We start from the raw sequence: 25,197 nt of genomic DNA, 5'->3' as shown, positions 1-25,197 counted from the left end.
GAGGCCCAGGTGGGCAGATCACTTGGAGCCAGGAGTTTGAGACCAGCCTGGCCAAAATGGCAAAATCCCATCTCTAAAAAAATAAATAAATATAACAATTGTTAGAGGAATGTGTATTAATCACAGTTGCTTTTGACTACAAGTAACAGAAATTTGACAAACAGCAATTTAATCAAATAAGGCATTGATTTTTCTTCTGTAATATGCCTGTGTGTGTGTGCACACATTTTTTTCTTTCTCCTGAACACAGTTGAAAGTACATACATGCATTATGGCAGTTCATCACTAAATATGTCAACATGTGTCACCTAAGAACAAGGACATTTCTATATAGCTATATTCTGTTATTATATTCTAGAAATGTGTAACTGTGCCATAAATTTTAATATCCCATACTCAGTTTTGTACATCGTTTTCAATAATGTACTTTTTGCATTTTTTAAAAAAAATCAGGATCCAGTTAAATTTTTTTAAATTTAATCTAGAATGGTTTTCTTGCCTTTTGTCTTTAATGACATCAGTGCTTCTGTGAGTCCAGGCCAGTTATTCCTAGAGTGTCCCACAATTTTTGTTTTTCTGATTCTTTGCACATAATTTGATTCACATTAAACATTTTTGGTGAAAATATTAAGTAGGTGATGTTTATTCAGAGTACCACATTAGGAAGCACATCTATCAGTTTGTCCTGCTGTGGTGATGTGGTAAGTGTAATCACCTTGGTAAGGTGGTATCTGCCAGATTTCGCAGTTAATCTACCATTTCCTTTGTCAGTAATCTGTGGAGTGATACTGAGACTTCATGAGTATTTATTCCCAACAGACCTTTTTCTTTTTGGGAAATAAACATCCTTTTATCCGTTCCTAACTTAATTTTTACATTGATAGTAAGAAAATAGTGATTTTTCTGGTTCTACCATTTTTTCTGCTTTAGCTGGCATTCTTTTATAAAGAAATGCATCTCTCCCAGTCTTACCCTCTGATAATACTGGAATACAGCACACTGAATCACAAAATAATCCATGATTCATATGGAATCTTTTTTATTATCTTTTTTTTTTTTTTTTTTTTTGAGACAGGGTCTCACCCTGTCGCCCAGGCTGGAATGCAGTGGTGCGATCATGGCTCACTGCAACCTTGACCTCCTGGACTCAAGCAATCTTCCTACCTCAGCCTCCCAAGTATTAATATTTGGGACTATAGGCACATGCCACCCTGTCCAACTAATTTTTTACTTTATGTAGATTTGTATGGAATCATGGATTATTTTGGGATTCAATTTGCTGTATTCCAGTATTATCACTATTTTGATGCTCGAATTGTTCTAAATTTGGTCAATCAGAGTTTTTTTGCACTGGTTTCTCTGTCCTTCTGACATGCACCCATCAATTTTTGAGCATTTCTTTGTCCTCTGGCACAAGAAGATATCCTAGGTCCACATTATACTTTTTGTGCTTCAGACCTGGAATATGACATTTCTCAAAAGAGTTCTGGTTTCTTTTAGTGGGGAATGGTATTTTGAAGGCAAAATCTGTACTATTGGATTTATTTTTTTCTTCCAGGTGTCCTCCTCCTCCCTGAGAAGTGGTGCCTTTTCTGAGCTTGCTATACCTGGTTCCACATATTTTTATGCCTCTCTTTTGGATTCTCTGTTAGCTTGGCCTCTGCAATGTTGGATCTGAAATGTGTTTTTAGTATTTCCCAGTAAAAGTGTGACTTAATTTTTTTGGGGAGTGATACCTATGCTTCAGCACCCCTAGATTCCCACTCCCTCTCTCCTCTTTTTCTGTCATTTGCCACCTGATTTTCTCTGCTCCAGCATAGGTTCTGGGGCTTGATCTTCTGAAACTGGCATTTCTCATCTCTCTTACATGTAAATTAAAGTTTTTAGTAATCTCCATCTCCTAGTTTTGCATTACATATGGGGTGGGATATGGGTAGTTTTATTTGCTCTATTTGTTGATTTCTTTGAAGAATGTGTGTTGTGATTAGAATTTAGGTGACTATAATTCTATAAAAATTGGAATTCTTCAATTTAACTTTTTATGGCTTTCTAAGATGTAAAATATCTAACTTTCAGTTGAAGTTTTAATTTAAACTTGGTGACTCTTGGTAATCAGTAAGTAAACTTGGGCAAGCCTTCAGTATATTTTGAAGTAATTTATGCCATTTGTCCTACCCTAAGTGGCCTCTAACCAGTGTATTCTTTTTGAGTCCTTGGGTTTCTTTGCTTTTTAGTAGCCTTTCTCTTTCCACTTGCAGACCAACATCAGTCATTTTCTCCTGTTGTCAGTGTGCTGTCTACTAAATCCTATCCACTTTATGAATAGAGAATTAAGAATTTGGATGACATATCTTGTTAGACTTAGGTATGCCATTAGATAAGCAGGACCAAATGAAAGCCTGAGGGCGTCTTGGAGCTTTATTTAGGATCTGAATCTCCTCTGAATGTCTATTTGGTTATTAAATAGCCATTTCTGCCTTATTTCCAGTTCTTTACTGTGTTCTAGTTTGACAGTTAAACTGGGTAAATCATCTTAAAAACTGAGGTTTTGCTTTAGGTTTCATGTAATGATATTGAGGGATGCAATACAACGTTAAGAGCATGAATGGTTCTGGAATCTGATTCCTTAGGTTCAGATCCTGGCCCTACTACTTATTGGTTGTGTAACTGAGTAGTTGCTTAAACTCTCTGTACTTCCATTTTCTCACCTATGAAGTGAAGTATAATAATAGTATCTTCACAGATTTTGTGAAGACTGAAAAAGGTGATACATGACAAGTCTAGAATGGTGCTTTGGTGTTGATAATTGATTGTTATTACAGTTGATATATTAATTAATAAATAATAAAAATGTGTTGGATATTCACTCTGTATAAGGAGCAGTGATAGGCTGTTAAATAAAGCAGATCATCAGATCTTTAGGATAATCTGTTTGTCTCTTGCTCCCCACCCCTCTCCATATATCAATCCTGAAATTAAAATGTTTTAATGATAATTTATTAAACCTTTATGCTTCCCATTGAGAAAGTGCAAATGGTTATTTTATCGTGTATTCACTATTTAGGGGTTTACTTTAAAAGGAACACTATAAATGTCTGAGTGATGTTAATTTCAAAGATTGTTTATAGCATTCTTTTTGTATTCTATAAAGACACATAGCTTGTAATGAAATTACACTGTTGTGGGGTTATGTGTCCACTAGAGGTCACATTATACTTTTATATTACTTAAAATGTCTTTTATCTTCGTAGTGTCAGTGAAGCTTACTTCAAAGAAAGACAGAGATAGGAAAAGTTCATTTATTGCTTCCTGAAAAAATACAGTTTAAAAAAGGAAAGAAAGAAATTTAAGATGGACTGTTAAAGGAACCAGCTTTATATGCTATAGTTTTATATTTGATAGCTTATTACACTGTTGGTTAGAAAATTGGTTCGTAGTATGGAAGTAACAATGAGATTTTGGTACCCAAGTCAGAAATAGGAACTGCTTACTCTCAGCCACAGAATAATGTGCATTTTTTGAAATTACTTTTGAATGATTACATGTAGGTATAGTCATGTATAAATGTGTTCTACATTTATTATCTTTTTTTTTTTTTTTTGAAGCAGGGTCTCACCGTGTCCCCCAGGCTGGCGTGCAGTGGCATGATCATGGCTCACTGCAACCTTGACCTCCTGGGTTCAAGCAATCTTCATACCTCAGCCTCCCAAGTATTAATATTTGGGACTATAGGCACATGCCACTCTGTCCAGCTAATTTTTTACTTTATGTAGAGATGGGGGTCTCACTGTGTTGCCCAGGCTAGTCTTGAATTCCTGGGCTCAAGCAGTCTTCCCACTTCAGCCTCCCAAAGTGCTGGGATTGCAGCCACCACACCCTGCCTATTACCTATTTTTATTAAAAGGAGTGTGGATTTGGAGTGCTGCCTACTTGGAGAGTGACCTACCCAAGTTACCTAAATTCTCTGGACTTTCAATTTCTATGTAAAGTGTTAATAATAGCTATGGCAATGTTATGTTGAATCACAACATTTAAGCGAAAGTTCTGTGCAAATGATGCAATGAGTCATCAGATAACTGCTGTTGTTTTTAGCCTACTAAGGTACAATCTGATATACCTAATGCTAAATGACGAGTTATTGGGTACAGCACACCAGCATGGCACATGTATACATATGTAACTAACCTGCACATTGTGCACATGTACCCTAAAACTTAAAGTATAATTTTAAAAAAAGGTACAATCTGGGAAAAAGAAAGGAATCTTTAAATTTTTAGCCTCTTTTTTCCTGAAACAATAGATTATTAGTTTGTACTTACTTCTTGGATAGCCATTGTGGCTAACAGTAGATTGTGAAAAATTCATTCATGTGATACTCATTCCGATGCTTGATATTACTATCTATATGTTACAGCCTTAAGTGTGGAACAGCTATCTGGTTAAAAAAATGAATACTGACTCCTGGCAGTTTCACATTTTTTGTGGAACTAATAGGTTTAATTGAGTTTATGCATTGGTATGGTCTGTTTTTTACTGATAATTTTGGTCTTTATGCGGTTAGTGCCAACATTCAAGTGCTAAATATCAAGGTTACCAAGAGATGGGTCAAGTAGTTACGGTGTTATTGAAGTTGGTGCTTAACATGTTTTCATTACCTATCAATCAACCACAAATAAAAAAGGCAATCTTAACTATTGAATTTACAGTGAAAAGGGAAAGCTTTGATTGGCACTGTCAGCATTTAAAATGCAAACAATTTTTGAACTTTGGTATGTGGAAATGATTGTGAGCATAAGTAGAACACTGTTGGCTCAAAACAGGAAGCAAATAGATATTTTTTAAAAATGCCAATTTCTTTCATACTGAAAATGTTTGGTTTTCACTATTCCCCTTCTTGCCTTCCTGAACTCTTAACTGCTGCTGATGGCCCCAGAGTTTGCATGCAGTTCTGCCTGATCTGGGTCTCTTTGACCCCAAAGCCTATAGTCAGACCCTTTTACACTTACCAGATCCTTGAGCATGGGATCTCTTCCTTTTAAAACCTTTATCATCATGACATACTATATGTTTCTTGTATTTGAAATGTTTTCTGGTAAGTACAAATTATATACAGACTTTTCCTATTTTATGAATTTTCTTGGTAAGAATCCCCAGTAGATGTCTGTCATGAATGGAAACTATCATGCAAGGTTTTGGAATCCGTTAGATTCTAGGCTTGAGGCTCTGTTGTTGACTCTTCCATGACTGGGCAGGTTTTTTTAATCTCTGAGTTTCATTATTTGTTAAATGAGGACAATCATTTCAATATACAGTTGTCGAATGAATGATATATTTCATATCTAGTCTACTGATTTCAGAAACATCGCCAAGGGTTTCGTTTGCCTTTTTGTTTTGTTGCTTTTTGAGGAGGTGGCTATTCTTAATCTTTTAATTTTTTTACTGTATAGATAACAGACAAGAGAGTATCCAGAAGACATGCCATTCTTGAGGTGGCAGGTGGTCAGCTGCGAATCAAACCGGTAAATATGTTATTAATGATTCATTTTAACTTTCGTCTCTTACCCTTTCAGTTCCCAAGCAGAGGTGCCTATTTTCTAAGGTTATGGGAATAGGGAATTAATGTCAGAATATACCCTTCTCATTGCCAGAAAATAATTAGGAGATAAAGATCTAAACTGTGAGGAAAACTACATATTTTCTCATAGGACAATGCCACATTTACCTAATTAGAATTTCAATGAAAGATGACTGCCAGTTCATGTATATATTATGATTTGGTTTAAAATTGAATACTCCAAATAATATCTAATAAGAAAGCCCATAACTATTAATGGTTGGTTTTTTAAGCTGGGGTAGTGACCAAAGTAACTTAAATGTTATAGGGTTATATTTTAACATATTCTGTATCACTCTGTATAGAGTTGAATATTTCTAAAACTTAGACTTTGTTCAACTTCGAGGTTTGAAAAATGATTTTAATTTGAAAGTTTTTTTTGAGGGCTCGATTTTAATTGCTTGCTTTATAGTTTACTGCTGTGAAATCACTGATGATATGCAGGGACAGCCAGTTTCCAAGAATATACAATGTGATTATTCCTTTTCATTTGCAGAGTCTATTGTGTAAGAGAATGAAATACGTACATGAGGGTCCATTTATTTTAGACTAGATCGTATGGTGGTAAAATTTCATGGAATTCATTAATTTATAACTTTTTAAAACCAATTTGTATTTTCATATTTTATATACAACTGCCTGTTAAATCATTAGTTCTTTATTTTACACAGATAGTACTTGCTTTTATTATCCTATGTTTAACTGTTTCCAAATTTGGAAAGCATCTTTTTAATTTTAGTACTTGGAAGTTTTTTGAATAAAAAATTATTCAATGTATTCACCTTATCTCAACCTTGAATAAATAATCTTTAAAAGAGTTTATGTCTCATCTTCATTCTGCATTATCTTAGTTTCTTGAAAAAGTGTTAATATCTGGAGTCAACACTCCTTTAGGAGCCACTGTATTTACCATTAGATATTAATCTCTGTATCCTCTCCAGCTATCTTATTCTTCTGAGATGACATACTGGATCATAAGGTCCTTGAGTATAGGAACTCTGACTAACTTTGTATCCCTAGTGTTTAGCATAGTGCCTAAGACATAGTAGGTATTTAATTAATATTTGTTGAATGCATGAGTAAACGCTGTGGTGAGAACTATCTATGGCATATCTAGGAGTGGGAACATGGTAGATTTTTACAAAAGTATGTTATTCTCTAGTGCCCAATTTCTAATACCCTGCCAATGAACTACCATGGCCTAAAATAAGTTTTTTTGTTGTTACTAAAGCACATTAAAGGAAAGAATAGAGGGATCTTGAAATATAGAAATGATTATTTTTTATTTATATAGATTTAGGGAGTGCAGTGTAGTTTTGTTACATGGTTATATTGTGAAATGGTGAAGTCTGAGCTTTTAGTGTAACCGTCACCTGAATAGTGTACATTGTACCCATTAGGTAATTTCTCAACCCTGTCCCACCTCTCACACTACACCCTTCTGAGTCTCCAGTGTCTGCTCTGCCACTGTGTCCATGTCAGCACATTTATTTTGTGGACAAATTAACCTGTGGAATTGTGGACAACTCAATAGATATCAGATTTTCTCTTTACACTCTTTATTTACTCAACGATAAGAAGAAACCCTTCTTATAACAAAATTGACATGACATTAAATTTTTTTATATCAAAAATAGGTGATTAGAAAACCGTCATATTTACTAATGCATGAATATTTTAAACATTTACATTTTTTCTCAGTGTTAATCAAGGACATTTATATTTTAAAATGTTTTATAAATTGGCTTTAATAAAGGTGCTTAGTTGGAGTTGTGTCTATACTTGGCTGAAAATTATTCAGATATATTTTGTACTTTTGTGGCTATTCAAAAGAGTACTAATAAGGCCGGGCGCGGTGGCTCACGTCTGTAATCCCAGCACTTTGGGAGGCCGGGGCAGGTGGATCACGAGGTCAGGAGATCGAGACCATCCTGGCTAACACGGTGAAACCCCGTCTCTACTAAAAATACAAAAAATTAGCCGGGCGTGGTGGTGGGCGCCTGTAGTCCCAGCTACTCTGGAGGCTGAGGCAGGAGAATGGCGTGAACCCGGGAGGCAGAGCTTGCAGTGAGCCGAGATTGCGCCACTGCACTCCAGCCTGGGCGACAGAACGAGACTCCGCCTCAAAAAACAAAAAGACAAAAGAGTACTAATAATGTAAAATAAATATGCCCAAATTAAAGGTGATTTTATTAGTTGAAAATCTTACCTTGAGTTAAATTTTATCCAGTATGTACTGAGCCAAATTTCTATGTGGGATTTTAGCAGTGTTCAGTTATAAAAAGGCTCCTTTTTAAAATACTCTTCACTTTTACTGGGTCTTTAATTAGATGGTACGCAGATCATAAAACCACTATGTATGACATTAACAGGTGTCTTTTGAGCACAAAACTGTAGTAGAAATAATACTAGAAGCTAGAGCAAAAATTCTTCATGACCACTAGATATAAAACTAAAATTTGGAATGATTTATTTAAGTTATACCTCTGTTTATGATCTTTTAAATATTATTTAGTGTAATTTTGTAAACTTTCCCATAAATGTGATGTTTAGACATGGGAGAAAGGTAGATCTTTTTTATCCTTTTTCGAGTACCTTTTTTTGACAACTTAGAATGTCATAGCCTTCTGGAGAACGTCTGATCTTAAATACTCAGCAAATTCTAGAATGGGAATGAGAGCCCAGGTTCTTTGAACTCTGTAGTATTTTGTTGTTGTTGTTATGTTTCTGAAGTCAGGATTCTCTTGGCATTGGGTGTCTTTTCTTTAAAAAAATGTCTTCAAGTTACAACTAATTGATGATCTGTCTTAACAAGAAGTTTTAGTGCCTTCAGTTGAATAATATTTTAGAACTGAAAGCAACCTTAGATTTGGACTTATGTATGTGGAAATTTGACTGGGCCAGGGCTAGCATTGCGTATCAGTGGGGAAGAGGAGTTTTTATCAGTAAATGGTACTGGGACAGTTATCTGTTTGGAAAAAAAAATTAGATCCCTACTGCAGACCCAAAAATCTACTCCAGGTAGATTAAATGTGAGAGTCAAACTATAAAACTTTTAGAATATAATATAGGGAAAAACCCTTATGACTTTAGAGTAGGGAAGGGTTTGTAAACAGGATATGAAAAGCATGAACCATAAAAACAGTTGGTAAAAGCCAATGAAATTAAAATAAGAAACTTCGTTTATCAAAAGACACTATAATGAAAATGATAACTACAACAGGGAGAAGATATTTGAAACACATGTAATTGGCACATGTAATTAGGCCATTCATGCATTGACATAAAGAAATACCTGAGACTGGGTAATTTATAAAGAAAAGAGATTTAGGCTGTGTGCCGTGGCTCACACCTCTAATCCCAACAATTTGGGAGGTGAAGGCGGGCAGATCACTTAAGGTCAGAAGTTCAAGACCAGCCTGGCCAACATGGTGAAACCCTGTCTCTACTTAAAATACAAAAATTAGCCAGGCGTGGCCAGGCGCGGTGGCTCACGCCTGTAATCCCAGCACTTTGGGAGGCTGAGGCGGGTGGATCATGAGGTCAGGAGATCGAGACCATCCTGGCTAACATGGTGAAACCCCATCTCTACTAAAAATACAAGAAATTAGCCAGGCGTGGTGGCGGGTGCCTGTAGTCCCAGCTACTCAGGAGGCTGAGACAGGAGAATGGCATGAACTCAGGAGGCGGAGCTTGCAGTGAGCTGAGACCACGCCACTGCAGTCTAGCCTGGGTGACAGAGTGAGACTCCGTCCCAAAAGAGAAAAAAAGAAAAATTAGCCAGGCGTGGTGGTGGGTGTCTGTAATCTCAGTTACTCGGGAGGCCGAGGCAGGAGAATTGCTTGAACCCCAGGGGGACAGAGATAGCAGTGAGCTGAGATCGCACCACTGTACTCCAGCCTAGGAGACAGAGTGAGACCCCGTCTCAAAAAAAAAAAAAAAAAAAAAAAAAGAAAAGAAAAAAGATTTAATTGGCTCATGGGCAGGCTTTACAGGAAGCATGGTGCCATCATCTGCTAGGTTTTTGGTGAAGCCTTAGGGAACTTTCAATCATGGCAGAAGGCAAAGGGGAAATAGGCATGTCACATGTTGAAAGCAGGAGCAAGGGAGAGGGAGTGAGGGGAAGGTGCCACACACTTTTTTTTTTCTTCGACTTTTAAGTTCAGGGATACATGTACAGGGTGTGCAGGTTTATTACCTAGGTGAATGTGTGCCATGGTGGTTTACTGCACAGATTATTCCATTATCCAGCTATTAAGCCCAGCATCCATTAGCTATTCTTCCTGATGTTCTCCCTCCTCCCACCCTCCACTCTTTAGTAGGCCCCATTGTGTGTTGTTTCCCACTCCGTGTCCATGTGTTCTCATCATTCACCTCCCACTTATAAGTGAGAACATGCAGTGTTTGGTTTTCTGTTCTTGCATTAGTTTGCTGAGGATAATGGCTTCCAACTCCATCCATGTCCCTTCAAAGGACATGATCTTTTTCCTTTTTATGGCTGCAGAGTATTCCGTGGTATATATATACCACATTTTCTTTTTCCAGTCTATCATTGATGGGCATTTAGGTTGACTCCATGTCTTTGCTAAGCCACACACTTTTAAATTACTAAGTCTCACGAGAACTCATGCACTATTTGGAAGATAGCACCAAGCCATGAGGTATCCCCACCCCCATGATTAAAATAATTCCCACCAGGCCCCACCTCCAGCATTTGTGGATTACAATTCAACATGAGTTTCAGGTGGGGACAAGCACCCAAACTATATAATTCTTCCCCTGACCTGTCCCAAATCTCATGTCCTTTTCACATTGCAAGATACAATCATGCCTTCCCAATAATTCTCCAAAGTCTTAACTCATTCCAGCATTACCTGAGAAGTCCAAAGTCTCACCTGAGACAAGGCAAGTCTCTTCTATTTATGAGCCTGTAAAATCAAAAGTTATTTACTTCTAAGAAACAATGGGGGTATAGGCATTGGGTAGACATCCCTGTTTCAAAACAAAGGGTCTGTAGGCCCAACACAAGTTCAAAACCCATTAGGGCAGTCAGTAAGTCTCAAAGCTCCAAAGTAATCTTTGACTCTGTGTCCATATCCTGGGCACACTGATGCAAAGGGTGGGCTCCCAAGACCTTTGGCAGTTCCACCCCTCTGGCTTTGGAGGGTACATCCTCTGAGGCTGCTCTCACAGGCTGGAGTTGGTAGATCTACTATGTTTGGGTCTGGAGGATGGTGGCCCTCTTCTCACAGCTCTACTAGGCAGTGTCCCAAGTGGGGACTCTCTGTGGGACCTCCCACCCCACATTTATTCTCTGCACTGCCCTAGTAGAAGTTCTCTTGTAAGGGATTTGCCGCTGCAGCAGGCTTCTGCCTGGATACCCAGGCTTTTCCATGCATCCTCTGAAATCTAGCTGGAGGCTGCCAAGAATCCACCACTCTTGCACTCTGTGCACCCACAGGCTTAACACCGTGTGAGAGCTGTCAAGGCTTATGGCTTGCATCCTCCAAAATGGCAGCTCAAGCTGTATGTGGGGTCCTTTGAGCCATGGCTGGAGCCAGAGCAGTGGGAATATGGATAGCACTGTCCCAAGGCCATGCAGGGCAGCAGGGCCCTGGGACTAACCCATGAGATCATTCTTCTCTCTTAGGCCTCTGGGCCTGTGATAAGAGGGGCTGCCAGGAAGGTCTCTGAAATGCATTTGAGGCCTTTTCTCCATTGTCTTGGATATTAGAACTTGTTTTTTTGTTGGTTTGTTTGTTTTTTGTTTTTTGAGATGGAGTCTTGCTCTGTCACCCAAGCTGGAGTGTAGTGGCGTGATTTCAGCTCACTGCAACCTCCACCTCCTGGGTTCAAGCAGTTCTCCTGCCTCAGCCTCCCAAGTAGCTGGGACTACAGGCGCGTGTCACCACGCCCAGCTAATTTTTTTTGTATTTTTAGTGGAGATGGGGTTTTGCCATGTTAGCCAGCCTGGTCTCAAGCTCCTGACCTCAGGTGATTCACCCGCCTCAGCCTCCCAAAGTACTGGGATTACAGGTATGAGCCACTGTGCCCAGCCTGACTTTTTTTTTAGTTGTGCACATCTCTCTCTAGCAAGTGGTTGCTTCACAGCCTGCTTGAATCCTTCTCCTGAAAAAGCTTTTTATTTCTCTGCCACATGGCTAGGCTACAAATTTATCAAGCTTTTGCACTCTGCTTCCTATTTGAATATGTGTTGCAACTTTAAGTCATTTCTTTGCTTATGCGTTTGAGTGCAGGTTGTTAGAAGCAGCCAGTCCACTTCTTGAACACTTTGCTGCTTAGAGGTTTCCTCTACCAGATTCCCTAAATCATCATTCTTTAGGTCAGACTTCCATAGATCCCTAGGGTGTGAACCAAATGCAGCCAAGCTCTCTGCTAAGACATAACATACTTGACCTTTGCTCTAGTTCCCAATAAGTTCCTCATTTCCATCTGAGACCTCCTTAGACTGGACGTCGTTGTCCATATCACTATCAGCATTTTGGTCACAAATTTGCTGATCATTTGGTCATTTAACCAATCTCTAAGAAATTCCAAACTTTCTCTCATCTTCCTGTCTTCTTCTCAGCCTTCCAAACTTTTCTAACTGCTGCCTGTTAGGGAGTTCTGAAGTCACTTCCACACTTACAGATATCTTCATAGCAATGTCCCAGTTCCAGTACCAATTTTCTGTATTAGGCCATTCTTGTGTTGCTATAAAGAAATACCTGAGACTGGGTAATTTATAAAAAGAGGTTTAATTGGCTCACAGTTTTGCAGGCTTTACATGAAGCATGGTGCCCGCATCTGCTTGGTTTCTGGGGAGGCCTGAGGAAGCTTACAATCATGGAAAAAGGCAAAAGGGAAACCAGCACATCACATGTTGAAAGCAGAGCAAGCAAGAGAGAATGGGAGGGTGATATGGTTTGGATTTGTGTCCCTGCCCAAATCTCGTGTTGAACTGTAATCTCCAGTGTTGGAGGAGTGGCCTGGTGGGAGGTGATTGGATCATGGTGGTATTGGATTTCCCCCTTGCTGTTCTCATGATAGTGAGTTCTCGCGACATCTGGTTGTTTAAAAGTTTGTAGCACCTCCCCCTTCTCTCTCTTTCTCCTGCTCCAGCAATATAGGATTTGCCTGCTTCCCCTTTGCCTTCCACCATGATTGAAAGTTTCCTGAGGCTTCCCCAGCCATGCTGTCTGTACAGGCTACAGAACTGTGGGTCAATTAAACCTTTTTTTTTTTGTAATAAATTACCCAGTCTTAGGTGAAAACAGACTAATACAGTGTGGGAGGTGCCCACTCTATATTAGTTAAATGACCAGATCTCATGAGAACTCATTATCTTTAAGATGGCACCAAGCCATGAGGCATCTGCCCCTATAATCCAAGCACCTCCTGCCAGGCCCCACTTCCAGCATTGTGGATTGCAATTCACCATGAGATTTGGGCAGTGACAAATATCCAAACTATATCAGGAGTGCTATCCAAAACATATGACAGATGCCTTTAATCAATGAGAAAAAAATAAAAAATCCAGTAGAAAAATGGACTGAAGACTTGAGTTGCACATTAGAAACTAACCATGTTTATATTAATATAGTTTAATAAAATGCCCATTATCTTGAAATAGATTGATGTATTTATTCAGCAGCTTATTGTAGCTGCACTGTCTACAAGGTGCAATTTAAAGACATTTAGAGAATTTCTAACACTGATTTTAATTGTTAATGGAAGTTTAAAGATCTTGAAAATCAGAATGAGATGGACAAGTGACTTCTAGTTCATTCATTTTATCTTAATGTTTGTTAAATATCACTTATTCTCTGTTCCCTGATCAGTCACAAATTCTTTGATCTACTAAAGCAAGTTATCTATACAAGTGTAATAAAATGTCAAGAGGGAAATTTTAGTTAAAAATCTTTGTAAAATTACATAAATGAATATAGCAAATGTTTTGGTATGATGATCCCTTCTGTATACTGCATGCCCCAAATTATATTTAAGTGATTAAATGTTTTTCTGCTTTTCTTTAACTTGGAAATCCAAACTTACCACCAAATAAAAAAATAGCTTTGACAAGGAAAGTTGAATGCAATTAGGGCAATTACTAATTTGTACTTTTAAATTGGATGACTTTCTGCCTTTTTTCCCTCTAATATTTCTCCTACAAAAAATGCTGTAGCTCTCCAGCAGTTCTAGGAAATAGTGCATGAGGAGATGATGCTAGCTCATGAGGAGATGATGTTAGCTTTTTTATATTTCATCTAAATTTAATCTACAGCCTAGTATCAGCGGGGAGAAAAGACATTACAAAGGCAAACTGATGATGATGTTCTTTGTAAATGACTGTATCACCAGTGATTGGTTATGCCCTCAGGGTGAATTCATAGCTGTCAGTGCTTTTATTTCATTTTAATAAAATCTTACTCACTTGGGGTCGTGGATGATTGAGGCAGTAGCTCTATAAGTTGCAGTTTTTCTTTTTTGCCTTTTATTATTGACCCTCAAAATATACGTCTTTGGGTGGTTGTGTTTTTTTATTGCTCAAAGTTCCCGAATTGAGATTGTTTTTCTTCTCATGAAATTAAAATTGTACTTGTGAAATATCTGGAAAATCCTATAATAATAGCCTTTCCTCAACTTATTTTGTTAAAAAAAAAGCTTTCCAAATTAAACAAACAAACAAAACACTGAAAATAAGGTGCTTTTTGGGGGTATACATCTATCATTCTTTAATATTTAATGATAACTCTAAGAGAAAGCTATAGGAAATTGATTTGTATTTTAGTTTCATTTTTTGCAGGGATAATGCATCCTTTGCACCACTTCTAAAGTTATAGCATGATCTGTTGAAGTTTTAATTTATAATCTCATGAATTTGTTAAAAGGCATACACCAACAATGTCTCTCATGTAGGTAGTTATATCTTTTAATCATGGTGAGGTTGGGTTTGCCAATATTTTTTCTGCCCTTGTTTGCTTTTAGAATCAAAGTTAAACTTGTCTCATTGAAGCAGTTGGGAATCCTTAACCCTTTTGTGATATCAAGAAAAGTTTGAATATTCAGAAAAATCTTTAAATCCACTGGGGTCTTGTTTTGGGAGGGATTGAAAAGATTTTTAATTATTGATTGTACTTTTGAAATATTACAGGTCCAACTCAATCTCCTTTCTCTAATAATTAAATACTCTCAAGCCAGGTGCAGTGGCTCACACTTGTAATCCCAGCACCTTGGGAGGCCAAGGCAGGTGGATCACTTGAGGCCAGGAGTTTGAGACCAGCCTGGCCAATGTGGTGAAACCCCATCTCTACTAAAAACACAAAAATTAGCCAGTTGTGGTGGCGGGCGCCTGTAGTCCCAGCTACTCAGGGGGCTGTGGCACGAGAATTGCTTGAACCTGGAGGCAGAGGTTGTAGTGAGTAGAGATCATGCCACTGCACTCAAGCCTGAGTAACAGAGCAAGACTCTGTCTCAAAAAAAGAAAAAAATAATAAATACTTTCAAACAGGCTGCACATACATACACGTAAACATACTTTAAAAAAATCTGTTTGGCGTTATTAGGTAATTGTCTCTTTTGGCCATATTTACAAATGTATTCCTATAAAGTATTTACAGTATTCTGTTATTTTTCAAAGCTTTTATTTTTTATGTAATTATGCCATTGTTTTCATTCCTAATTTTTTGGTGTGTAATCTTCCTTTTTGTTTATTAATATTGTTAGGTTTTTGTATACTTTGTAACTTTTTAAAAGCTACTTTTTGGACTTCATGTACGTGTAGCATTTTAGTTGGAGTATATGTAGTTTGACATTGATTTTTTAACTTATTCAGTGAGTAATATGAATTTAGGTTTACGTTAGAGGATCAAACATTAGACTTGAGTGTCATTTTTACTCTTCATTTTGGAATCTCCTGTATGAACAGTTTTAGGAAAAGGAAGAGATGATCATGGACCATACTCATGGGTTCACTTTCTTTGTGGCTGGATTTGCTGACTGCCAATATTTAACCAACTATAATTTAAATATTTAGTGCTTTCCGCTGAGGAAAACATACTCAAACAGAATATTGCGTTATCTTTGGGTTTGTGATGCTTTTGTAAAGAAATGTAGTTTCCTTAAGTATTTTACCTTTTCCACTCTTACAATGTTATGCCTTTGTATTTAACATCCTAGCCTTTGTAAGTTTGGGACCATGTCAGTATTTAACGTTGTTTAGAGACTCATCTGAAGTTTTAACATGCTCATGAATGAAAAGAACATGGTCTTAGCCTATAATCAGAAGCAAGCCTCACTTAAAGAATATTCAGAGTTCAGACCAAAGCTATGTGGATTCCTGTTCTGACTCTTGCTTCTCCTGTTAGTTCAACATTCCTGACTCTGATGACCATGACATACTCAAGGAAAGGGAGCCTTTGCCCAAAAGGATGAGGAATACAGGGCATGATTCCCAAGTTCAGCAGCGGACACAAGCTCAGAGCCTGTCAGTTTGTCATGTGCTTGTTGCACTCAAAAGCTCAACCTGCCAAGAGCCAGAGGACAGCTTTGAGAGAGAGAAATTAGGAGTGGCTGTTAGCATGGTGAAAGATTTCTAAACATTGTTTAAATTGTAACTTGAATTTAAAAATCAAACATTCACTACTCTTTTTAGGAATACAATATTGCATAAATCACACTGCATCTCCATTCTTATGCAATCTTGTATATAGTTGGACTAATAAAATAATGGCCGACCAAATTTGTGTCATCTCTGTTTTAAATTTCTACCTCTGCTCTTTATCTTCAAGTTTTATTTTACTGCTTTCTTGTAACACAGATTTAAAGGATAGAAATATGATGTATGGCCAGATTCTTATGAAATTGAATGGTCAGAACTAGGTGGATTATATTCATTCTAGCTTCAAAGATGTGTCTTTTTTGTGGTTGTTATTGCTCAGCATATGTCCATTCCCAGGGTGGTAATTACTTTGCTGTGATGTCTCCAGAAAAAGTCTCATTTAAACTGATGAAATAGATAGAAGGAAGGGTAATAGAGATAGGTGCTCTCTATAAGATTGTACTTAAAAAAAAGCCACCAAAGATCTGCATTATGTAGATTGCTTTGTCATATCCTAAAGCTTATTTGTTTTAAAAACCCAGTGATATTATGACAAAATGCCTATTTGACTTATGGAAAGAGCCAATTTTAGCTTGAATCTAGTTAGAATTTTTAAGGCACCTCATAATAGGTCCTTTTTGTTTTTTGAAGCAACTCTTGTTATCTTTGCTAACATGGAAATAGTGGCAAACATAATATAAAATAGTGGATATTGTAATAGTTCTAACTTTGAGATCTGTTTACTACTTTGATTTGAATGTGGATGGTCTTGATAGTGGGAGTTTCATTTAAACAAATAAGACAATTCCTCTTTCAGGAGGTAGAAAGAAAGCTGTGTTGTTTGCTTGAGAGATTTGATTAGAATCTTCCTTCCTATATGTCTTAGTTCATTTTGTTCTGCAATAACAGAATACCTGAGGCTGGGTAATTTATAATGAACAGACATTTATTTGGCTCACCATTCTGGAAGCTGGGAAGTCTAAAATGCCAGGGCCGCATCTGGTGAGAGCCTTTTTGCTGCATCATAACGTGGTGGAAGGCATTACATGGAGAGAGGGCATGCATGAGAGAGTGAGCAAGAGAGGGCCAAACTTGCATTTATTACAGACCCACTCGCGAGATAACAAAGTTGCTCCCGAGATAATGAATCCACTGTTGTGATAATGTCATTAATCCATTCATGAGGACATTTCCCTTATGACCTACATGTTAAAGGTCCTACTTGTCAACACTGTTGGCCTTAGGGTTGGAGTTTCCAACACATGGACTTTGGGGGACACATTCAAACCATAGCATTGTAGTTTCTTATTTTTTAATTGTAATAAGAAATTAGTAGGAGAAAATAAATGGTAAAGAAACTAGCCATTGTCAGGAAATTAGTGCATTTCGGATATGGAAGTTGGGGGACTCAGTTTCTCCATACTAAGAATTATTTTTCATATTTCTTCTTGTGATGTCTAGTTGTCTCTATTAAGCAAAATAGAAGACTCTTAACCAGTTAGTTGATAACTTTGCTTTTTTCCTTTGAGTCCTGGAGAAATGGGAGGTATACCGTAGCTTCTTTTCTCTTTTATATATAAATAATAATTATGGTACTTATAAGAGTTAGATTTATTAAACTTTTAAGTCTAAGTTTATGCTTAAATTTTTTTGATACCAAAATTATGAATTCATACTTAATTGTATTTTTGTTGTAATTTTGTGTTACAACATTATTGTATTATATTCTTTTTTAAATTTAATTATATTCTTTTTTAATTTGTTAGATACACACAAATCCATGTTTTTACCAGTCTTCAGAGAAGAGTCAGCTCTTACCATTGAAGCCAAATCTATGGTGCTATTTGAATCCTGGAGACAGCTTTTCTTTGTTAGTTGACAAATACATTTTCCGCGTTCTCTCTATACCCTCTGAAGCGGAAATGCAGTGTACCTTAAGGTAAGTGCTTGATGAAATGAGAGTAAGAATGTTATTTTTAATCTAATTCCTCAGCCATCAAAAATCCTTCGGTAGGAACCAGTAGAAACCATTAAACTGGAGATAGAGTAGGTGTGTAATGTGTGTGTACGCGTGTGTGTGTGCATGCCTTTGCATGTGTGTGTGTTTTGTGCACATGCATGTGTGTATCTGTTTCTAGAAAACATTTGACTTTGGAAACTTACTATGCGTTGATAGCAGTTGCTCCCACAGGTGGTGTCTTTTACCATTGTATTCAGAATGTATTTTCCATCTAACAGTATTCAATATAGTTAATTCGAAATTGACTACCTTTTCCTCATTTTTTTAGCTTTTTGAATTTTATTAAGGTATTAACTTCTGACTTACACTTGTCTAACTCCTCTTTCTTATAAAAATAGCAGAAAATATAGAACAGAGAAACTGAGGAAATGAGGTATTAGAATAAATATACTGATGTCTGGCTTACAGTTTAAATTCATACACTAGTTTTTTTAGCCAGAAAATTATTTGGCTTCATTTCAGCTTTTAAATTATAGAATGGATAAACTAGACTTATAGAAGTAGATGGACAGAATTATGCGGAGTATGTTCTCTGATAGCAATAGTATTAAGTCAGAAATCATTAACAATAAAATAGCTACACAAATATACAAATATTTTGAAATTAAATAACACATTTCTAAATTACCCTTGGGTCAAAGAGAAGTCATAGGGAAATTGGAAAACATTTTGAACAGAGTGATACTGAAAACAGAATAAAAATTTGTGAGATACAGCTAAATTAGCCCTTAGGGGGAAGTTTATAGTCGAATGCCTGTATTAGAAGAGAAGAAATCTGTAAAACCAGTGATCTGTGCTTCTACTTTAGGAGGATAGACAAAAAGCAAATTAATCCCAAAGAAAAAAAGAAAGTAAGAACTAGAAGTCAGTGAAATAGAAAATGGCCAAAATAAAATCAGTAAAGCTATGGGCTGGTTTGGTGAAAAGATTAATAAAATTGGTGAAACTGTAGTAAGGCTTACTGAGAAGAAAGTGAGAAAACACAAATTATCAATATCAACAGTAGAAGAGGGGATATCATTACTGATACTACAGACCTTAGAAGAATAATGAGGAAATATTACGTAAAACTTTATGCCAATAAATTTGGCAGTTAAGATGAATGGGTACATTTCTTAAAAAACAAAACTGATGCAGGAAAAATAGAAATCTGATGAATTCTATATTCATTTTAAAAATTGAATTCATAATTTAAGTATTTCCCATAAGGATCTTCACTAATGAATTCTATTAAACTTACAAGGAAGAAATAATGCCAATATTATTCTTTTTTCTCAAAAAATAAAAGAGGATATACTTCCCAACTCATTTTATGAAGCTTCTGTAATTTAGAAACTAATATCAGACAAGATTTTACAAAAAACCCTCAAAACTCTACAGACCAATATTCCTCATAATAAAGTATTTACAAATCAAATCCAGCAATATGTAAAAAGGATAATACTCTATTACCAAGTGGGGCTTGTCCAAGGGATACAAGGTTAGTTTATCGTATAAAAATCGAAGCAATTCACCGTAACAGACTAAAGAACTATCATTTTAATAGATGCTCAAAAATAATTTTGACAAAATTCAACACCTCTTCATGATTTTTTAAAGTTTTGAGAAAACAAGAAAAAGAAGGAAACTTTTTTCCTACAAAAAACCTATTAGTGAAATGTTGAAAGTTCTTCCCCTAAGATTGGGACTACAACAAAGATAAAATATATCAGATTTGAAAGGAAGAAGTAAAACTGTGTTTATTTGCACATGACATGATTTGTATTTAGAAAATCCAAAAGAAAAGCAAGTCACAAAAGTGTCTATTATATGATTTCATTTATATTAAGTTCAGTAATAAGTAAACTAATCTGTTAAATAGAAATGTAATCAATGGTTGTTTCCAAGGGGATTGACTAGTAAGAAGCTACAAAGGAGCTTTTTGTTTGGCTTTGTTTCAGCTTTTAAACAAATATGGACATATTCTGTGTCTTGTTAAGGGTGCAGATTATGTGGGTGTACGCATTTGTCAAAACTAATCAAATTTCACACTTCAGATATGTGCATTTCATATATAAATTATATCTAAAAATGCTTAAATGTAAGTGGAAAAAAATGTCAGGAAGTTGCTTTTTAGTTAAATGAAATTTGTTAACCATTGCTTACTACTTTAAAGTACATGTCTTTTTCTCTTATCATACATGTATGAAGCGTGCTATTTAAACTAGCTGTTGAAATGAGACATGTAAAGAACTGATTTTTTTGTTACAATAACTTTCATAATAGAATTACATACTTTTTTCAAAAATTAGGAAAATGTGCATCCTTATGAAACACAATATGGTCATTGCCTGATAACTTATTTAAGCTATTATATGTCTATTTAAATTTCATTTATATTGATTCAAATTAGCTTATTCCCTTAGTGTGAAAGACCAGTGTCTTTAGGGCTAGTGTCACACTTTAAATTTATCAGGTTATGGGATTAGTGAATTTTGAATTTTTTCGTATTGATGAAACTGAAAATAAACCCACTTTCACAGCACTGTACTTTTCTCAGGCTATTTCAACCTTGGGTTCTGTCATTTGCTAGAAGGGCTCACAGAACTCAGGAACAGTTTACTTACTAGATTACGGATTTATTACAAGTGCTATATTACAGGATACAAATTAACAGCCAGATGAGAAGATACATAGGGTGAGGTCTGGAAGGATCCCCAGCACAGGAGCTTCTGTTCCAGTGGAGTGTTGGGGTACACCACTCTCCCAGCACATGGACATGTTCTTGTTCACCAACCTGGAAGTCCTCTGAACTTTGTCTTTTTGGGTTTTTATGGAGGCTTCATTACAAAGGCATGATTGAGTAAATCATTGGCCAGTGTGATTAAGTCAATCTCCAGCCCCTTTTCCCTCCCTGGTGGTGAGGCTGGGAGTTCCTACCCTCTAATCATGATTGGTTTTCCTAACAACCAGCCCTTCATCTTTAGAGGCTTTCCAAAAGTTACCTCGTTAACATACATTCAAGTGTGGTTGAAAGGGGCATATTGTGAATAACAAAAGACGCTCCTTTCACCTGTTTCAGAGCTCTAGCCAGGAACCAGAAGTGAAGACCAAAATATGTATTTCTTACTATATCACACCATCACAGGCACATTCCTGTGGTTTCTGCCATTAGCTAGGTCCTTTAGCTTCTTAGTGAATATTTAGTTTCCTATTGAAGCAAGGATAGTACTTCTGTAGTCAGGTAATGATGAGTTAACCCTGGTTATTAGACTAGAAGCCATGAGGGGAGGTGGGGGCAGATCTTGAATTCCAGTATCATCATGAGAGATGTCTACCCGGGGGAGGCAGCTGCCTGATTTCCAGAGAGGGAGAGTCCACTGTCTGCTAGCAAGGGGAAGTGGACTATGTATTAGATAGGAAGCATTGAAATACACTTCTAGACTTTTCTTGATATCGTTGGGGTTTTCCTGTTTTTGAACTAGCTGTTTTGCAGGGTCAACCACATAAAAACACTGATTACTGTTGTACAAGCTTTACATGTATGAACTTTTTATTCTCCATAATAATCTCTATGAGGACTAGGTATTGTTAATATCCCTATATGACAGATGAAGAAATTGGGACACAGAAGGTTTAAGACTTGCCCAAGGTCACAGCTTAATACATGGCAGAGGTGGGATCCAAACTCAAGCCAGCTGTTTCCAGAGTTGATGCTCTTACTAACTACCCTCTGCTGTATGAGAATGTTTACTATAGCACTCATTTGAATTGTGAAAACACCTGCAGAAAGGCTAAATAAATTTGGTGTAGTCCTATAACTATATGAAGGAGAATGAACTAAGAGAGAGCTCAGGTTAAAACATGGATAAATCTCCCCACCATAATGTTGAGGGAAAAAACCCAAAAAGGTTATAAACATATAAAACATACATAATTTCTATAAAATAATGGATGCATACATACAAATAATGAAAGTATAAAGACGTGCATAGGAATAATAAACATCAAATTCAGGCTAATGTTTACTTTTGGAGAAGGAATGGGAGGGAAGGATCAAGATTGAGGCTGGGCATGGAGAGGGCTTGAATTGTATTTGTAATTAATCTGGAGCAAATATGAGAAAATGTTTCTATCGGGGTGGTAGATACACAAGTATTTATATTCATAGATATGTAGATAGACTACATATATTCTCTATATATTTTTGCATGTTGAAATATTTAAGACATTAAAAAAGAATAGAAGAAAGCTTATATGCTTTGTAGAAGTTGTTAGGACTCCTTTGCCATAATTCTTTTCTTCTAGCCAGTTTGAATTTAAGAAAGGGATCTGAACCACAAACCAACCATAGAAGAGCTTGTCATTTCTTTAGGTTTTCCTTTTACTCACATTAACATGTTTTTTATATAGTATTTAGATTCTGTATAATTAGTCCTACTCATTACCTACTTTGAAGGAACATTTAAGTCTATAGATGTCAGTTCTAGTTTGTTCATTTTTCACTCTTTTCTCTACATATGTGTCTATGAAATTATTCTGCCAGTACCAAAACTCATGCTTTTTTGAGAAGTCAAAGAGAAAACCAAATAAGAAGAAGAATACTTGGTTTTATATTTTAGTAAATTAAATTATAGCACATTTCACTTAGAAGCACTAATATTAATTCTTCCTCCCCAATAGTGGGTGCTTAATAAGTGTTGGTTTTTTGAATGCATTAATGAAATATCTGAGGATATTAAACTGAGTGATAATGTGATAAGTATAACATTTTGTTTTCATAGCTGAATTTCATTGCTGATGAGGAAGTATGACATTTTCACTCTAGGGAGATTATTTATTTTCAGACACTTATGAGGAAAGTAAAGTAAATCCTTTGTTATACTGAATTACTTTTTTTTCAAATTGTTGAAAATCTAAGTATGTAGATTCCATATAAATAACTACTAATTTTAATCATTGATATTGAAGAAACAATAAAATGGTGATGAAAATGTCATGATAGTATGATAATATGCAAGTTTCAAATTCATTTATAATTATTTAAAATGTAGTTTTAGATCCAGCTCATTCATAATAGTAGCATATTTTATATTAAAGATATGAAAATACATAACATATTTAAACAAAATTTGGAATATATTTGAAAGACTTAAGAATAACTTAATTGCCAAAACAATCTTAGAAAAAAAGAAAAGAGTTGGAAGGTTCACACTTCTTGATTTCAAAACCTACTATGAATCTACAGTAATCAGGACAGTCCTGGTGTAAAGAAAGACATATAGATCAAGGAAATAGAATTGAGGGTCCAGAAGTAAACCCCTACATTTAGGGTCAGTTAGTTTTTGACAAAGGTGTCAAGACAATTAAATGGGGGAAAGAATGGTCTTTTCAACATATGATGCTGGGACAATTGAATATCCACATGCAAAAGAATGAAGTTAGTCTCCTGCTGCACACCATATAAAAATTAACTTACAATGGATCAGAAGTCTAAATATAAGCACTAAAACTACAAAACTCTTAGAAAAAACAGGTGTAAATCTTTGTGACCTTGCATTAGGCAATGTTTATAACACCAGAAACACAAGCAAACAAAAAGTAGATAAATGGGACTTCATTACACTTAAAAGTTCTGTGCTTCTAAGGACACAGTTAAGAAAGTGAAAAGATTTAGTGCCATCCCCATCAAGCTACCAATGACTTTCTTCACAGAATTGGAAAAAACTACTTTGAAGTTCATGTGGAAACAAAAAAGAGCCCACATTGCCAAGACAATCCTAAGCAAAAAGAACAAAGCTGGAGGCATCACGCTACCTGACTTCAAACTATACTACAAGCCTACAGTAACCAAAACAGCATGGTACTGGTACCAAAACAGAGGTATAGACCAATGGAACAGAACAGAGCCCTCAGAAATAACACCACACATCTACAACCATCTGATCTTTGACAAACCTGACAAAAACAAGAAATGGGGAAAGGATTCCCTATTTAATAAATGGTGCTGGGGAAACTGGCTAGCCATATGTAGAAAGCTGAAACTGGATCCCTTCCTTATACCTTATACAAAAATTAATTCGAGATGGATTAAAGACTTAAATGTTAGACCTAAAACCATAAAAACCCTAGAAGAAAACCTAGGTTTTACCATTCAGGACATAGGCATAAGCAAGGACTTCATGTCTAAAACACCAAAAGCAATGGTAACAAAAGCCAAAATTGACAAATGGGATCTCATTAAACTAAAGAGCTTCTGCACAGCAAAAGAAACTACCATCAGAGTGAACAGGCAACCTACAGAATGGGAGAAAATTTTTGCAATCTGCTCATCTGACAAAGGGCTAATATCCGGAATCTACAAAGAAGTCAATCAAATTTATAAGAAAAAAACAACCCCATCAAAAAGTGGGTGAAAGATATGAACAGACACTTCTCAAAAGAAGACATTTATGCAGCCAACAGACACATGAAAAAATGCTCATCATCACTGGCCGTCAGAGAAATGCAAATCAAAACCACAATGAGATACCATCTCACACCAGTTAGAATGGCGATCATTAAAAAGTCAGGAAACAACAGGTGCTAGAGAGGGTGTGGAGAAATAGGAACACTTTTACACTGTTGGTGGGACTGTAAACTAGTTCAACCACTGTGGAAGACAGTGTGGTGATTCCTCAGGGATCTAGAACTAGAAATACCATTTGACCCAGCCATCCCATTACTGGGTATATACCCAAAGGAATATAACTCATGCTGCTATAAACACACATGCACATGTATGTTTATTGCAGCACTATTCACAATAGCAAAGACTTGGAACCAACCCAAATGTCCATCAATGATAGACTGGGTTAAGAAAATGTGACACGCATACACCATGGAATACTATGCAGCCATAAAAAAGATGAGTTCATGTCCTTTGTAGGGACATGGATGAAGCTGGAAACCATCATTCTCAGCAAACTGTCGCAAGGACAAAAA

At 36.3% G+C, this 25,197-nt stretch overlaps 1 protein-coding gene across 6 annotated transcripts in view; it reads left to right on the top strand.

The window, feature by feature from the left end:
• Window positions 1-25,197, top strand: part of APLF (aprataxin and PNKP like factor) — a 111,239-nt gene that overhangs the window by 17,237 nt on the left and 68,805 nt on the right. For all 6 annotated transcript variants that reach the window (XM_003830918.4, XM_063594897.1, XM_063594898.1 and 3 more), the window contains 2 exons: window positions 5,448-5,519; window positions 17,981-18,153. In XM_003830918.4, coding sequence (XP_003830966.1) covers window positions 5,448-5,519; window positions 17,981-18,153 — 245 coding nt within the window. The remainder of the gene's footprint in view (window positions 1-5,447; window positions 5,520-17,980; window positions 18,154-25,197) is intronic.

The sequence above is a fragment of the Pan paniscus genome, chromosome 12, assembly GCF_029289425.2.
Source record: "Pan paniscus chromosome 12, NHGRI_mPanPan1-v2.0_pri, whole genome shotgun sequence".
In the NCBI taxonomy this organism is placed as follows: Eukaryota; Metazoa; Chordata; class Mammalia; order Primates; family Hominidae; genus Pan; species Pan paniscus.
This window is presented reverse-complemented; position numbering and strand designations above follow the sequence as displayed.